The 18360-nt window shown below is 44.9% G+C and overlaps 2 protein-coding genes across 2 annotated transcripts; one reads left to right on the forward strand and one right to left on the reverse strand.

The window, feature by feature from the left end:
- The first annotated feature begins 5766 nt into the window (after positions 1-5766).
- On the forward strand, positions 5767-8878 carry LOC108922968 (AP-1 complex subunit sigma-1A). Its single transcript, XM_074559716.1, is given in 5 exon segments — positions 5767-5979; positions 5982-6030; positions 6929-7034; positions 7339-7477; positions 8781-8878. Coding segments are annotated over 5 exon segments (528 nt in total). The 5' UTR covers positions 5767-5843.
- Positions 8879-11627: 2749 nt separating this feature from the next.
- On the reverse strand, positions 11628-18045 carry vgf (VGF nerve growth factor inducible). The gene is made up of 2 exons (XM_018733269.1): positions 17865-18045; positions 11628-15444 (listed from the first exon to the last, which is right to left on the reverse strand). Exon 2 carries the CDS (start codon positions 15400-15402, stop codon positions 13483-13485), a length of 1920 nt encoding a protein of 639 aa, XP_018588785.1. The 5' UTR covers positions 15403-15444; positions 17865-18045; the 3' UTR covers positions 11628-13482.
- Positions 18046-18360: the final 315 nt, after the last annotated feature.

Below are 18360 nucleotides of genomic sequence, written 5' to 3' on the forward strand. Positions count from 1 at the left end.
ACTCACAGCTTGGGTTCTGGAACCACTCTTCTCGATCGAGGGTGGACTCTCCACTATTCTGGCGTTGCCCAAGGTGAGAGGCGGCGGGCTGGTGTGGGCTTATTAATAGCCCCCCAGTTCAGCCGCCATGTGTTGGAGTCTACCCCGGTGAATGAGAGGGTCGTCTCCCTACGCCTTCGGGTCAGGGAACGGTCTCTCACTGTCGTTTGTGCTTATGCGCCTAGCGGCAGTGTAGAGTACCCGGCCTTTTTAGAGTCCCTGGGGGGCGTGCTGGAAAGCGCTCCCACTGGGGACTCTGTCGTTCTGCTGGGGGACTTTAACGCCTACGTGGGCAGCGACAGTGATACCTGGAGGGGCGTGATTGGGAGGAACGGCCTCCCTGATCTGAACCTGAGCGGTGAGTTGTTATTGGATTTCTGTGCTAGTCGCAGTTTATCCATAACGAACACCATGTTCATGCATAAGGGTGTCCATCAGTGCACTTGGCACCAGGACACCCTAGGTCGGAGGTCGATGATCGACTTTGTAGTCGTTTCTTCTGACCTTCGGCCATATGTCTTGGACACTTGGGTGAAGAGAGGGGCTGAGCTGTCAACTGATCACCACCTGGTGGTGAGTTGGATTCGATGGCGGGGGAAAAAGCTGGACAGACCTGGCAGGCCCAAACGCATAGTGAGGGTCTGTTGGGAACGTTTGGCGGAGGCCCCTGTCAGAGAGGTCTTCAACTCCCACCTCCGACAGAGCTTCAACCAGGTCCCGAGGGAGGTGGGGGACATTGAGTCTGAATGGACTATGTTCCGCTCCTCCATTGTCGGTGCGGCTGTTCGGAGCTGCGGCCATAAGGTCTCCGGTGCCTGTCGCGGCGGCAATCCCCGAACACGGTGGTGGACACCGGAAGTAAGGGATGCCGTCAAGCTGAAAGAGGAGTTCTATTGGGCCTAGCTGGCTCATGGGACTCCTGAAGCAGCTGACGGGTACCGACGGGCCAAACGGAGCGCGGCTCTGGCAGTCGCCACAGCAAAAACTCGGGCTTGGGAGGAGTTCGGCGAGGCCATGGAGGAAGACTTTTGGTCGGCCTCAAAGAGATTCTGGCAAACCGTCTGGCGACTCAGAGGGGGGAAGCGGTGTTCCACAAACACTGTTTACAGTGAAAGTGGTGCGCTACTGACCTCAGTTGAGGATGTCCTCGGGCGGTGGAAGGAGTACTTTGAGGATCTCCTCAATCCCTCCGACACGCCTTCCGTAGAGGAAGCTGAGGCTGGGGACTCGGGGGGGGGGACTCGTCCATTACCCTGGCTGAAGTTGCTGAGGTAGTCAAAAAACTCCTCGGTGGCAAGGCTCCGGGGGTGGATGAGATCCGCCCCGAGTTTCTCAAGTCTCTGGATGTTGTGGGGCTGTCTTGGCTGACACGCCTCTGCAGCATCGCGTAGAGTTCGGGAACGGTGCCTCTGGACTGGCAGACCGGGGTGGTGGTCCCTCTTTTTAAGAAGGGGGACCGGAGATTGTGTTCCAACTACAGGGGGATCACACTCCTTAGCCTCCCTGGGAAAGTCTATGCCAGGGTACTGGAAAGGAGAATCCGACCGATAGTCGAACCTCGGATTCAGGAGGAGCAATGCGGTTTTCGCCCTGGCCGTGGAACACTGGACCAGCTCTATACCCTCCCTAGGGTGCTGGAGGGTTCGTGGGAGTTTGCCCAACCAGTCCATATGTGTTTTGTGGACCTGGAGAAGGCATTCGACCGTGTCCCTCAGGGCATCCTGTGGGGGGTACTTCGGGATTATGGGGTTCGGGGCTCGTTGCTACGGGCTGTTCGTTCCCTGTATGACCGGAGCAGGAGCTTGGTTCGCATTGGCGGCAGTAAGTCAGACCTGTTCCCAGTGCATGTTGGACTCCGCCAGGGGCTGCCCTTTGTCACCGATTCTGTTCATTATCTTCATGGATAGAATTTCTAGGTGCAGCCAGGGAACGCAGGGTGTCTGTTTTGGTGGCTGCGAGATCTCGTCTCTGCTTTTTGCGGACGATGTGGTCCTGTTGGCTTCATAAAGTCAAGACTTGCAGCGTGCACTGGGGAGGTTTGCAGCCGAGTGCAAAGTGGCGGGGATGAGAATCAGCACCTCCAAATCCGAGGCTATGGTTCTCAGTCGAAAAAAGGTGGATTGCCCCCTCCAGGTTAGGGGGGAGTTGCTCCCTCAAGTGGAGGAGTTTAAGTATCTCGGGGTCTTGTTCACGAGTGAGGGAAAAATGGAGCGGCAGGTTGATGGACGGATCGGTGCGGCGTCCGCAGTAATGCGGTCATTGTACCGGTCTGTTGTGGTGAAGAGGGAGCTGAGTCGTAAGGCGAAGCTCTCAATTTACCGGTCGATCTACGTTCCTACCCTCACCTATGGTCATGAACTCTGGATCATGACCGAAACAATGAGATCGCGGATACAAGCGGCAGAAATGAGTTTCCTCCGCAGAGTGGCTGGGCGCACCCTTAGGGATAGGGTGAGGAGCTCGGTCACCCGGGAGGAGCTCGGAGTAGAGCCGCTGCTCCTCCGCATCGAGAGGAGCCAGTTGAGGTGGCTCGGGCATCTGTTCCGGATGCCTCCTGGACGCCTCCCTGGGGAGGTGTTCCGGGCTTGTCCCACTGGGAGGAGGCCTCGGGGCAGACCCAGGACACGTTGGAGAGACTATGTCTCCCGGCTGGCCTGGGAACGCCTTGGGGTTCCCCCAGAGGAACTGGAGGAGGTGTGCGGGGAGAGGGAAGTCTGGAGGACTCTGCTCGGACTGCTGCCCCTGCGACCCGGCCCCGGATAAAGCGGAGGAAGATGGATGGATGGATGGATAGTTTTTTAAATTCCTGCAAGGGGTCCCTTATTAGTTGATGTGTTAGCTTCCTTCAGCCTAAAGGTGGTTGTAAGAGTCTGTCCTGCCTCACAGGGTCCTCCTTGTCCACCCTCCTAATCTGACCCCTTCCATCAAGGTCTCTGTGATCTGCACGCACACGCATGCTGCAGTGTACATTTATAAAGAGCAATGGTTGAGCTTGACAGGTTTGCTGAAATCTTTCTGGTAGTCACCTGGAATATATACTTTACACACTGAAAAGTTCCATATCTGTTCAAATATATACTATGTAATCTATTTAAGGCACAAATAAGAGAAACAACTGCCCTTGTCAGCTGTTTTTGAGGAGAATGAAATGGTCAGTTAGTGCTTCACTTTGCAAAGGTAACTGATAATCCACAGGGTAAATTATGGCTAAACAAGTTATATCTTTAGATTCTTCCTGGCAGAAATAACTGCTGGAAAAATTAAACTATGCTGACATACTATCTGTAGGTAGAAGAGTGGTAGTTGGCTTGATCTAGGTGGTTATTGTGTGGAGTTGGACTTAACACATGACTGTGCCAAAATGGTTTTTCTTACAGTTGAGAATATGGATATGTTTCTAATGTTTTTTTTTTCTTGGACAGACTTAAATTGAGACAAAACATGGTATGATAAAAAAAAAATCTGTTTTTTGTTCAGTTATGCAAATTGTGTAATGAGTGATGATAGATGTGTTAAACATCTGAGTGCATTAGTTACAGCAACATAGCATGATGTCACAGTCCCCATATGTTATTTTCAGAGGTTGAAATTTTAACGTAGGGGTCAACTGCTATACATGTACTGTTAGAGCATTATGAAATCAGAAATGTCATATTAATGTGGCACCTATACTCCTTAATCAAGTTCAAGTTGTTTTTATTATCATTCCTCTATATAGCTTGTATGCAGTGGAACAAAATGTTTCTCCGGAGACCATGGTGCAACACAGAACAGGAGTACAAGCCACTACATAAATACACAGGACAGGACGTGGACGCAGACATGGGCTGTGAACTGTAGTGTAATGATCAAGGTACTTACCCTAAAGTGCTCCAGTAAAAATTACTCAGTTGTATAAATTCGTAAATAATTAAATATCTTAACATTTTGTCTCGTTGGAGAAAAGCATCAGCTAAATAAATGTAATGACCTAAAGGTGCAAATATGGGCTAAAACGGTTTCATCCCTGTTTTACATTTTGGCATTATGAATGGTATGATGCTTTGAAGCCCTATGCTAGATTGTACAGTCAGGTCAAAGGTGTTTGAGGATTTTTTTTGCCTAAATATTGAATAGCTGCAAAATCTATTTCAGAAAAGACTTGCCTTATACTCCATGTTTCAGTAAATATTGATAAGTTGTGTGGCCACTTTCAAAACTGATTTATACCAGCTTTGCTCTTAAAGTAAAAGAATCGATATGAGTTAAAAAAAGAAAAAAAAAGGGGGGGGGATGACCCAAATCTAGAAATTATTTTTGTTGGTTCTGATTCCACCAGGCGGCGCCGTTTCTCAAGCTCATTTGACAAAGCACAATGTGCCTTTAATGTGTACTGTAAATTTGAGTATATCATAATAGGAAGTCTTTTTTTTCCGAAAACGTCCTTGGTTGAAGAAATTATTTAAAAGCATGAGTTCTGGAAATCATTTCAGCAACTGAGAAATGGACAAGCATCTGAAATTATAGTCTTGTGGGGATAAGAAGCAGGTGTGGGGATTTTTTCTTAATTCCGCTGTTCTGTTCTTAGCTGCTCCACAAATCTAAATCTGAGTCAATGTTTTGGAAATACAAGATTTATAAAAATATCAGAAACCATGATGGCCTGACTTTACTCAGTCATTTTTGTGTTCTTTGCAACCATTAGTAATACTCATGGGGGGGGTTCAAATGCCATCTTTGAAATCCCTGTAGACAATCTGGTGCAGTGGCTCCCTCATTTGTGACAGGTGTCTCAAACAGCTTCCCATGAGTGATCTGACCTGGAATAACTTAATGACGTGACTGTTCCGCGTTTCCCTGTCACTATTTGCTTTGTGATGTCCCCTTGATTCTCCTGGAATATTGGTAATCCCATTGTTTCTTAACTATAAAATACACTAAAGCAGTCAATGTAAAATAACCTGTTCACTTAACACATGTATGCATGTTATTTAAATTGTGACAGTTTACTGAAGACAAAGATCTTAATCTACTTTATTGTTATTGCATTTTCATACTTGCAGAATTTTTCTTAGTACTGAATTTCTCTATGATGTGAGGCAAAGCTTTAAACCATCAATTTCCCTACTGCACTACCCAGGCGACTAACAAGAAAGGAGATAAAATCTTATGACAACAAATGAGGGTCCCCCCCCCTTGTTGCTGTGCAGTATGTCCACCCTAGGGCTTTCTCCAAGGGATAAGCTATATATTTGGCTAATAAATTACAATATGCAAATGGGATTTGACAGCAGGCAACATGACTGATTTGTAACAGCAACCAAAGCACTTCTGCCTTAGCATGTATGTTTACTATTGTGGGTGTGTTGCAGATTTGTCATGCCTGCCCCCCACCTTTTCATTATGTTTCTGCTGTGGAGGGTCACGGTGCTTTGATTCCTATCCCAGAAGCATAGGGTTTCATGCAGCGTACACCCTGGAATGGATCCTAGTCTATTGCAGGGCAATTGCATACATTCACCAACTCATGTTGGAGTCACAGATTCATTAGGAATACATGACTTTGGACTGTGAGAAGAAACCAGATCACCTAAGGGAAACCCATGCAAACAATGAGAGAGCATGCAAACTCCACACAAACTGAGCCGGATTTGAACCCACAACCTAGGAGCTATGAGGCACTGATGCCACCTGCTGTGCTGCTATGCTCCCTTTTGTATTTTTGGTGTAGCAGTACAACTGCAAAAATGGCAGGTCATTATGCAACTGCCCTTTGCAGAGCATATGTGGACTAAGTACATCAGTACTGGTTTTTCACCCGGTGCATGTTACAGATGTGCTTCTTGCTGCTGTTCAGCTGACAAGGCAAACTGCGGTTGCAGAAGTGGTACACGGCGGTGGCAGAGCAGGACAAGAAGATGGTGTGCGAACTGATGCAGGTGGTGTTCACTTGCAAGCCCAAGAGAGCAGCTTCCTGGAATGGTGGGAGCTGAAGATCATGTACATAAGGTAATGCTCTAGCCCTGCAGCAAATAAAAATTGACCCTCTATGGCTGTCAGGGGTCCAGAGTATCACATTCAGTTTGACATGAACTGGAATGGCTCAGTGGGCAGTTGAGTGGATGCCAGTGTGGACTCTTTGGTAGGAAAATTACTTGATGGTTTCTAACCTGATGTAGGCAGCAGGTTTTCATTGTAGTGTTGTGATTTTTTTTAATAGAAGCACGAAAGCAGAGTTGCAGTGCCTTACTTTTTAAGTGTAAAGAAATGGAAACGCCACCCCTGAGTAAAAGGTAATTTTACTCAGACAAATATTGACTTCATTTGAAATTAGTTATGATTAAATGAATGATGAATTTAGTGTCACAGTGCTGAATGCTTAATCCTGCAGTGTGTCTTTCTGTCCTGTGAAAATAGGGTCATATTTATTCTATGTCCATCTTGGAGTTGATTAACACCCTTCCTGAAGTGTACTGACTGTGTTTACCTCCTGGTCAAATCTATAAAATTGGTATTGTATATGAAATCATACACAGACTATAAAGCCTTTTAAATTAGTAGTAAGACCAGCAAAATGGGTTTTAAAAAAGTTGAGCTCATTATGAGCTGTTAGACTTGTATCAAAATTATCATGACTCAGATTTGGTTCTGGCTGATGGCAAATGTTAAATGAGCTGCTATGTAATTTCAATGTTAATGCACTTAGTCTGTGTTAGCTATTTGGCAATAGGCTTTCCTTACAGTGCTGTTGTAACCGCCATTGTGACACTGCTTGACAAAATTCCTGTGTGAGAGAGAGTACACTACCGGCTTTACCATTCCTGTCTCCATGTGCCATCATGACTGCGTTATTTTGTTTGCTTAGACAGTCTTTCAACCTGTGCAGTCAATGCTCTCACTCATGCACAGGTACACTGGTCTATTTCTGCTTTGCTGTTGAGCAGCAAGATGACAAGATCCTCACCCTGGAGGTCATCCACCGCTTCCTGAATCTCCTCGACAAGTACTTTGGCAGCATGAGCCTCACGCTCTCCTCCTGTGGCCGTTCTCGCTCTCATACCCCCTTTGTTTCACTCGCGCACGTGATGTTTGAGTGAGCTGATCTCTCACCGCTCATCCTTCCGTTTCCACACATCTTGACATGGCAGGAGAGCTATTCACCACTCACCTCACCCTCACACCCCCCCCTTCTCACCACAGAGTTTCTCTGCCTTGTGACCCTTTCTCCTGGCTGTGCAGGAGTGGTATTGATATAGCTGATGGAAACACAGTGAAAATAGCATCCGGCAGCATGAATCCAGCTCCTTCGCTCTTCCCCAGATATGTGAGTTGCACATCATCTTGACCTTTGAGAAGGTCCGCTTCATCTTGGATGAGTTTTTCATGACCGATGACATTCAGGACACCTCCAAGAAGGATGTCCTCAAGCCCATTGAGGAGGCAGACCTGTTTCTGGAGGTAACCTTGGCAATATCAGACAATTCTTGAAATCACACATGCACTGCTAGAAACATGTCTGTAACACATGGTGACACAAGGGGTGCGATATTAGGCATGGACACTTCCCCATGAACAGAACTGCTAAAAGCCTGTTCCTCCCTGCTTCATAATAATCCTTGGATATATTATGGTCATAACCAAGTACCGGTGAACAATATAATGTTTGTTACCACTGGTCTTCACTTACTTTCTTTTCTGAGGGCCTCTTAGCCTTCATGGGTAACTGCACACTAACTCTTTTCTTTCTGCCTGAGGTATACAGAACAAGTGTCTGCTAGTTTTTCATAGAGAAAGGTAATTTTCCATTGAAACACACACATACACATTTTCAGAACCGCTTGTCCCACACGGGGTCGCGGGGAACCGGAGCCTACCCGGTAACACAGGGCGTATGGCCAGAAGGGGAGGGGACACACCCAGGACGGGACGCCAGTCCGTCGCAAGGCACCCCAAGCGGGACTCGAACCCCAGACCCACCGGAGAGTAAGACTGCGGTCCAACCCACTGCACCACCGCACCCCCCCCCATTGAAACAAAAGCATTTAATTTTTTTTCCCCAGTGGAAACGGCTCTTGCCGGAGAATACTAAAATTTATTGAAACTGAAGTGCTGAAAATGGGGTTCTTCAAAGCTTTTTTGGGAAATGACGCAATCATGTTATACAGGTGTTTAATATTATGGTGGCATAAGCCCTGGCTGCAGCTTGTCATGTTTAGAGGCGTGTGTATCAGCCCTTAAACTGTATGTGGATTTTATTTTAAATTTTATTTCAATATGGTTCTTTTACGTCATTGTGGCTGCAACACACATGCTTGTGATAAGTGAATTCACAAAGGATGAGAATTTTTTGCAGCCTGATGAAGTGTGTTTTAATGATTAGGCAATCTTGTGTTTCAGTGTATGTCTGAGATGAGACAGCAGAGCAAATAATTTTTCTTGAAATTTGGGATGTCTTTGGGACCCAGCGCAATAACATTGTGAAACACAATAATACAAAAGCCTAGAGAAATGATATAATATTCAAGAGCACTTCAGTGCCACTCTAATGCAGTGCCGCTTCCATATGACGCACACCGTGCAGTAATTGAATGCTCCCTTGATTCAGATCTAACAACATCATGTATAGATAGACCTTTCTCATTGGGTTTATTTTCATTTAAACTGGCCTTACAAGTCAGTTTATTGGATGTTGTATTTTTTCCTTGTAAAAGGAACTCAGGAATGCCATCTGTAACCATGTGCTCTGTTCTCACCTCCTCGGCATGACCCATCTCCCGTGGCCGTGCTGGAGGAATTGGGTCTGGTGTGGCACAACATTCAGAACCTTCTGGGAAAAGACAGAGGACTCTGGTACTGGTGACTGAGTAGACATGCAATTGGTATGTCACCAGTTTTTGGGGGAAAAAATACTGCATTCTCCTGTTTTAATTAAAGCAGATGACTGTGTGTACAACATTCTCAAATTTGTCACAACGAAAAATTCAATCTGCACCGCAGATCTGGACTTCAATTAAATGTTGAATTGAGCCGCTGCTTGGTCATTAACATCTACCGACTGTAGCTTTTAGAGAGCACTAAAAAATAGTTTTGATTTCAGTCTTGTCACTGCCGTCTCATCCCTTCAAACACCTGAAAAATAATAAACGAAAATCTCTAAATGCTCAGTGTCTGTGCTCCCCTTTTTTTTCAAAAAAAAAAAAAAAAAAAAAAGAGAACACAACGCCAGACATTGATTATATGTGACAGGTTGACATTTTGTGTTGTCATGCTCCTGGGCCCTGCTACCTATGTTGTACTCACCTGCATTCGCATTGTTCCCAGTGAAGCCAAGTCCCCTGGAACTGCACTGTGTCCACTTGCACCCCAACAGTGCCCATGTACAGTTAACATACCCACGCTCCTGGTCCCCGAGGGACACCTACGGCCATGACCTTCAAGTTGGCGGTTTTGATAAAAACATGGATTTGATTGCCCCTTCTCCCTTTTTTTAAACTTGCATCAGAAACACACAACTAGTGCATGTCTTTGCATAGTGACCATGGGGCGCGGTGGGGTTCTTTTTTTTTTTTTTGGTTTTTAATTGAAAGTGAGTAAGAGATCCATACCCCAGGAACTGTGCATAGACTGTGTTATATTACAATTTGCATAAATTGCTTTGACATACAGGGATGTTTCGTTTCATTTAGAAAAAGCTCCACCACGTTTGGCTTGGTTTACTTGTATCACAGTGAACCCGCCCCCTGTATTAATAGTGACTGGAATGACTGGAAGTACAAACATTAGAACTATTGTGTGTTTAAGCTGATTCTAGATTGATCAACGCTTATGCATTCTCTGTTTTTGGGGATCTATTTTCTTGGCTATTCACGCAAGAAGTTCTTCTGTCATCTTACATCTGTCACAGCAACGTGTACGTGTTGTGTTCCACAGAAGTGTTCAATAGCGCAAGCCGCTGTGGGCCTCTTCCCGGTGTGTTGGAGAGCTGGCGGCTGCTGAGTGTGGGGGTGAGTCACCCCTTGTTCTGACAGTGGCAGAGGGAGGGGGGCAACGGCTCGGAGGGTTTCCTTGCTCAACTTGTCACAGTTCCTTTGATGCCCCCCCCGAAAAACTGCCTCTCTGTGTTACTTGTATGTTCCTACCCCTGAACCACGTTCAGACACAATGCAAATCAGTATTTCCCCCCATCTCCCCCTCTCTGCCATCCTGTAGTGCCTGTTGATCTGTGTTTTATTCACCTTTTGTTTACCAGGTGAGCTTATCTAAATCCTCTAGTTTTTCTTCTTAATACACAGGGTGCTTAGAAGCAAAATGTCAGTATCGATTATTCAAACAAAACACAGCAGCACCACTGAGGTTTGTGACTCGGCTCACCTTTCAGAGCTGCTTTTTCTCAAACGAATGATCAAGGCTCGGTGTGTGGTTTAACCCTTGACACGCTAATGCGTCTGCCTTGCATTTCGTATTTGCTTAGTAGATGTCTTGCAGTTATTTTTATACTCAGCCCATTTGTAAATCTGGATTTTTTCCAAGTACCTTAGTGGAGAGCCCAGGGGCCTTTCCTTGAAAGGAAACTGGCAGCAAGTCCAAAAGCCCTATATATTCCTCAGTGTGGTCTGTTAAAGATCAGCTCACTTCCACCGGTCCCATAATATGCCACGCTTCAAATGTAGACCCACAGTCGCTGTATGCTGTGATGCTCTATCCTTCCTGTTTGGTTTGAGGAGCTGGTGAGTTTGCATGTATGTGGATGGTCATTATGGTAATGGTTACTCCCCCTTCCAGACCTTCCAGTCTGCAGCAGCACGCAGATGCAAGCCTGGATGCAATTCTGTCCTTGTGTTTGTAGCTGTGAATCACAGCACCATTCTGTGTGGGCGTGGCAGGCAATGCAGCGACGGTGCGGGCAGGAGCCGTGGCCGCATGATGACTCACCCCCAACCATGTGACCCATGAGTCACCGCTTCCCTGTGAGCAGAGTGGTGCTTGTCATCCCCTTGCTGTTTTGTTTTATTTTTCTTTCTCTCACTCACCCCCCCCACTTAATTCGGGATTCTGGTTTAGGGTTTGATTGGGTAGGTCTTAACAAGCATAGGATTCCTGCTTAGGAAATGGCTGCAGTCAAGCCATCCTAGTTCTCCGTGGACTTTGCACGTGGGCTGGATCCTCTTTGCGCTGGAGATGTAATGGCTGTAAAATGCCATGCACAGCCATAATGGATGGAATCTCCCATTAGTGCTTGGGCCCTTCTCCCAGAGGACTGTGGTTCATCCAAAGGCAAATAACATGCGTGTGCAAGTGATTATTGCTCTGGGCATTGTTTTTACGACCACAGAACTTCTACATGTATGGTGGGGTGGCACTTGTGATGTTAATTTTGTTGTCACTGTTACATTAAAACTGAAGCAACCCTTCTCTTGCCCCTTCTCTTGCTCCTTGTTATGAAACCACATATAGATATGAATTTGCAAAGGGAATAGATTAACTGGATGCTTTTAGTGCAGATATGAGACAATTCTTTCCAAAAAGGAATTTAAAACAAACTTAATAAAAAATAGTTGCTTTTATTTATTTCTTTCTGTGTAGCAAAACTAGTCATCAACATGCGGTTATTTACATCCAGCAAACGCATGTTTATTACTGTAAGTACAACGTACATCTAGAAATTGCATCAACAACAGTTTCTTTTTACAAGACAACAGATTTACTCAAGTACGCTAGTCAGTCATTTTTTTTTCCTTTTTTTTTTAAATGCTCATAATGTCTTCAAATAAGCAACACTTTAAGAGATGCAAGTACACAAAGACGTGCAGACTCAACTTTTTTGACTTCTTCTTGCTGTCCTTTCACGATACTGTTTTTTCCTCTCATAGAAAGAGCTCTCAAACGAGGAATGCACCATTGTCCACCCATATATTTACACCTTCCTTCATGCTGCCGATAGTGCTGCTGGAGAACCCAGGTTGGGGCTCTTCAGCAACAGAGCTGGTGGATGGGAAAAAGATTGTTTGTTTTTTGTCTCTCTCCATCAATGCTTATGGTCTCTTGTGGGATTGAAATGATTCCAGATTCAATTAACTGCAGCAAGAGGACACTATGAATCACACCTTGTGTCGACAGTTTATCACATTCACGTCTGCTCAAAAGAAATAGAATTCCCATAAATGATCTGTGTGACCAGACCATGCTGTTTTTCAATTAGTGGTGGTAAATGGCGCCTTGATTATTTACTTGTGGGCACTGCAGAAAGTTTCAAGTGGCAAAGGACTGATACGAAGGCATATGAGGCTGGGTCAAAGGAGATAGGAATGTTTCTGAAAACTGAAGATAGCAACAAGTCTTTAAACTTTTGTCACCAGAAGTAAGGTAAACCCCACTGGGTGAGAAGTGAGTAGCAGCAGGGAAAAGGATGTTGATAAGGCAATGTGTCAACGCTCTTCATAACAGTTGACCTATAACTAACCATTCCTCACATGTTCTGTGTATTCAATGAGTCTTGCAATGCTCTCATTAAATTTAACCAGACTAATTAAGTAATGTGTTCATATGAACAGTATATGAGAGGAAATGCAACAGTATTAAGTATAACAGCTAGACTATGGTAAAAGCTGCATATTTATACTCATTCATTGAACAGTATGGCACCATGACTACTTTTGCTTCAGTACTGAGTTCTCTGACTGTATGTATAATAAAATTTTATTTTTGCCCCCACAGACAAAATGAAATGTTAACACTGTCATTTTTCGAAATCTTCACATTTTTATTAATAATACAATTTTACTTCTAAAATCAGATCGTAATACCTGAGGGTTAAAGGTCAGCTACAGATCTATACTACGGGCGTCTGCTGCTTTACGAGGGGAAACAAGTGCGGCTTGCTGCTGACCCTGTCCTTAATAGCCAGAGGAGTGTGGTCTGCTGTGGGGGTTTAGTGTCTGAATTTTAGATATGCAGCACAAAGTTTGCATTTTGGGAATCGTATTTCTATATTTGTATTTTGTATAAAGTCTGCTACTAAAAAAACTAAAACACAAGTTCTAGGGAATTTAGATTTTGGGGGTGGTTTTATCTGACTAATCTAGTTACTTGTACGTGTTGCGTTCCCTTTTTCAAATCTTCACATCTTTAAATGAGTGGAGGTGGATTGTGATAAGTGGGGGTGGCTATTATGTTTTGGCTCCTCACTTTCACTTGAAATAATTCAGGGGCAAACGGTCCAAAATGCCACTTAAAGAACTTGCGCACCCTATGCTCTCTGATGTAATCATAGCGCTCAGGACTCCACTAAAGGAACTTGCACATCCTACACTCTCTGACCAAGTCAAAAAGTGGACAGGGGGTAGCAGAGTTCTCCTTGTTCTGAAAAATCAAAATGGAGAAAACAGAAATGCTGTCTTTCCATGCTTCTCTCTCAGTGACTTCCTTTCTCTGTTCTTCATGCCACCATCCCTGCCTTATTGGTCTTCACTGAAAGAGTCTGGGACGCTTCAAGAAGACCTTCTCAATGAAGTTCTCCAGGTCTTGATCACTGTTAGGCTGCTGCCCCATTGGAGTGAAGTAGTCTTCATCTCGAGGAATCAAGGGAGCTGCTGGGGGGTAGTAGAAGGATGGGTGACGGCGAGGAGGTGAGCGAGGCTTCGGCATGGGCACGGGCACTGGCTTGAATGTCCGGGGATTTGGGAGGATATAATTGGGTACATAGAGGTTTTGTCTAAAAGCTGGCTGGTTCCAGGGTCGTAGCCTTCGCTTAGGGGAAAAGTCAAAGTCGTAATCCATAGTGTTTCCAAATAGATTACTGAAAGAGAGTGTGGGCTTTGTATAGTAGCGAGGTTTGGGTTTAGGAGGTGGGAAATAGATGGGGTAATAACCAGGGTAGGGCTTTTGATAAAATGGATAGGCAGGGTAGGTCCAAAACTGCTTTTGAGGCTTGGGCCAAAGATCTTGCTTGTTCTGCTTGACTAGTGTTTTGTCCTGGAACCATGTCTTAGAAGGTCTGCTTAGCTGAGTCGGTTGCTTAGGTTGGGTGTTTATTGGAGCAGGGGCAGGGGCAGGTGGAGAAGCCAGAGGTCTGTGCCAGGGCAGGTTTTCAGGGGTGTCCTTTCTCTTCTTTTTTTCCACATCACTGATGATGTCAACAACATCATCAGCAGGCAGGTGCAGCTTGCTGGAAATCTCTATCAGCTTGTCAATAGTCTGGGGATCAATGTCATCCTCATCATTGGTGTCATCCTCCTCATCTGAGCGCTTATCTTCTTCCACATTGTTCCCCAGAGACACTTTCTTAGTCTGAACCTGGTTCTGCTTCCCATCCGGCTTGATCATGTACTGCAGCAGCATGTCAGATGCGATGTCAGCCAATTTCTCCTCTTCAGCCTTTGCTCTTTGTGCTTCTGCAGCTTGCCTCCTTACCTCCTCTTGCTCAGCCTTAGCCCTTGCCTCCTCCTCCTCAGGGCTCAACATTTCCTCCTCTTGATCTTTGTTGTCATCATCGTCTTCTTCCTGGCTATTAGTGTCAAAGTCATCCATAAAGTTACCACCTCTGAACAAGGGTTGTTTTTTCTTTTTTTGCTCTTCCTGCCATTTTAGCTTCTTCTTTGACAGAGCTAGCTTGTACCCCTTTGGCTTTGGGTTGATCTCATTGTCCAGAAATTCTTGATCCATGCCTGTATATGATCCGCGACTCTCCCTATGGCCTGCTAAATCCCACTCTCTCTTGTTGGCTGTGCTGTAGTGCTGTAGCTCCTCCAGCATGGTCTGCAGATTCTTTACTTCTTGTGGACTTAATTGCTCTTCCTCCTCTTTCTCCTTTTCCTCTTTTATCACCTCCTGCTCTGGTTGGCTTTTCACTGGCATGGTCTGACTGGTTGTTCGGCTCTTAACCTTCTCAGTCAGCCGTTCCTCCTCTTTCTTCCTCTCATTTTCTCTTTCTTGATTCTCTTTGTCCTGTGCTACTGCAGCAGCCATCACAAGCTCCAGCTCTTGGCGTCCATCCCGGTCCCTGTCTGCCCCCTGGATTTCCTTCTCTTCCTCACCCTTCTCTACCTCCTCCTTTTCACTCTCTCTACTGATTTTCTTCTCATCCCCTTGGTGGTTAAGGGCTTCCAAGAGGACTGCAGCTAGAGTTTTGGGATCTACATCTTTAAATAGCTCATCTTCTTCCTCTGAGGGTGTCTGAGGGGCCCCTACTTCACCCTGCTCAACCGTTGGTTCCTTTTTTGTTTGAACCACACTCGGCTGGGGGGCACCTGGAGAAGATGTTGCATTGCTGGAACCACTACCTTCTCTCTCATTGACCACAGGGCTGGCGACAGTGAGATGTTGTGCAACACAAAAGAGAAGAAGCAGCAAGAATGGGGCACTTGAGGTGTGTTGGCACTGGCCCATGGCCACACACAAGAGTAAGCAGCAGGGAGGAGGACAGTGCACCTGGTAGAGAGGAGGACAGAAAGAAAAACATCTGCATTCATAAAATAATGGTTTCCTGTATATAAATTAACTGCACCATACCAACACCATATCAGGTTACAAATTTCATTAAGTGCAACAAAGGTTCAAATAATATTTTACAGTAGTGTTAGAATCATGTTTACATGTGTGACTTTCCTTTGTAAGTGCAGCTCTTTGAGGATATGGAACAGGTCACCATCATCAACAGCACGCCATCAAATCAAGATGGCTGTGACGTCCTATTTTTTGCCTGCTATCACAAAATGGTGTATATTACTGTAAATTACAGCAATGCGTGCCAAGCTATATATCAAAGAAAATACTTAACCCTTTGATTTTTACATTTATTTTTAATTATTGGTGCATCGTTCTCTTAGCTTGAATGATATTATTTCTCTATTGCCGTGATGGTCAGAATGTTAATCACGGTGTTTAGACATTTCCTAATGTTATTGGGTGTGCAGAAAATGGATCTGAAACCGGTGCTATAAGTGAAAATTAATGGCTTTCCATACAGACGCATCATGTGTACAAAAGTTAATGCAACAAATAATCGGAATCCCATTTTGCACGTCGTATTTGCTCGTTAGAATTCAACTTTCGAACAGAAAACCTAACTTTTTTTTTTTTTTTTTTTTTTTAAATCCTGGCCGCCTGGAGATGTAGAACTCCTTAGGCTTATCCCGAAAGGCTCCACGGAGAAGGTAATGCTTGTTCCGCCCACGCATCCAGTCGCCTTTGCCACGTCCCGTTAATTGGCTCAAACGCTCGTGCTGCTAGAGCGCGCATGTGAGTTCGTGCGCACGCGGAGCCGCAGTAATAAAGCGCGAAGAAGGGCGACATCCGCAGAACAGGACGGGGCAGTGAGATGCCTTGGATATGCACGTCTCCCTGGTAACTAGCTACCAGATAACTAATATGAAGTAATATAAAGGTAACATCTACCTGCCGAGAAGACTGAATCATTTCTACAGCAGTCACTTAATTCTGGGGACACACGTAAAGATTAATTTGTCTGTAATTAACGCTGACAGTAGTGACGTCACTGACGGAACAAGAAAACAACTGAAAATTGTCCTGAAATGAGACGAGGCTTCCTGGACGTCAGATGAGTTCAGTGTCAGTGAAAGAGGAGAGGCCCCGCAACTGGCGCAAAACAGCCCATGGCGCATTACGTCGACAGAATCTGAACTCTTCCCAAGACGCCCTTTCCAAGAACACATTGCTGCTTTTAATTGATGGGCTGTTCATATGACAGCTTCTTTTACTGCGTCATACGTTATTATTATTCTTTCACCGCCACTGTTTTTTTTTTCCATCGGTAGAGGTAATTAACTTCCCCATGATTCATGTTATTGTGTCACTGCTTTCGCAATAACATGAAATTCATTTCATAACTAACTTCTGGTCATGATTCACTTGTGATCAAGAATTTGTTCTGCGAAAATAACTTTGCGGGGCCACTGACATCAACAAATGATTGTTTTCTCGTTTTTTTTTTTTTCCCCTACACGTCCATCAGCGCAAGATGCAACCCTTCAGATTCCATTTAAGAGAAAACGTACACGCAATAAAACAAAAAACAATGTAACACGAAACCCCAGCTGTTGGGTGAACCCACCAAGTTTAGCCCACTGTACCCTTTCCTCATCCACCCTAGTCGAGGAGAACCTAGATTTGAATCTAAGCACCAAAGAGCACTCGATAATCCGCTTTATTGACTCGTACCACTGAGTAATCTCCTCGAGAGACCAAGTTACAATAAAGATCTGGGAAAGCCTCGGCTTGTTTCCCATTATAAATCCACCATGGAATTTCCATTCCCCAACGCGGGTAGCAAAACGAGCGACAAGGCGTGCAAAACGTCAGTAAACGCTCAAGTTAAAGCTGAACAATCACTGAAAACAAGAGCTGAAAACAACTTTTAGTCCACATCAAGTGCCCACAGAGACAGTATGTGTTTTGCAGTGATTTTATATGATTTGCCTTTTTTTTTCCATAGCTGTTTGTCTGTATGTTCTATAGCTCTTTGTCTGTATTATCACAATCATTGTTTTCTTCATGAACATAACTGCTGTGTATATTATCGCGGTAAAGTAACGATCTCGTCTGTTGGCTACCCCGCCCCTTATCGCGCTTTCCCTTTTTCTGTCTTTCTCTGTATCTCTTCTCCATCTGGTATCTTTTATCTTATTGTCTTATTCTTTTACCCCCTATGGTATGAAATGATTAAAACGAGGATTAAAACGAGTTACAAATATTAAGAACCAAAATTAAGCGATGAACGCTTAACTCTGACCGGTCTATAAATGCCTATTTACACTTTCTTTTCTATTTTTATTAACCCAGTATAAGTACTAAAGGTAACTGTGACGCTATAGATGCAAGCCATTACTTACCTGGAGGAAGTACTTAGAAAAAGCGCAGATTTTCTTGTTATGTCAATCTTCTCAGAGATAATATATAGCTACAGCTCTGACTGCTATAATGCACTTAATTAACCAGGAATGCCAGCTTTATTTAAGTGTAAATTTCTTTTCGGCTCTCGGCAGGCTGTGGGGCTGCAGTCGATTTCGTCAATGCGAGGATATTTTCAGCACCTCGACCAGCGCCACCTCGCTTTATATACCAAAGCGGTGTGTGGACACGTGACCATTGACGTAGGCTCCTCCATTGATAAGAATGGTCGTGTCGATCGAACCCGGAGTCCACGCTAGGCTGCAGTGTTCTGATGAATGAACGGAAGCCGGATGAATGAAATAGTGTGTTTGTATATATGTGTGTGTGTGTGTGTGCGCGCGCGCGCGCGCCTGTGCCTGTGTGTTTTAGTTGCTGCAGTGAGAGGAATGAAGCGATATCCCAGGAAACGAGGTGTTTTCTCCATCATCATGTCGT

The sequence above is a fragment of the Scleropages formosus genome, chromosome 13 (assembly GCF_900964775.1).
Source record: "Scleropages formosus chromosome 13, fSclFor1.1, whole genome shotgun sequence".
Lineage (NCBI taxonomy): Eukaryota > Metazoa > Chordata > Actinopteri > Osteoglossiformes > Osteoglossidae > Scleropages > Scleropages formosus.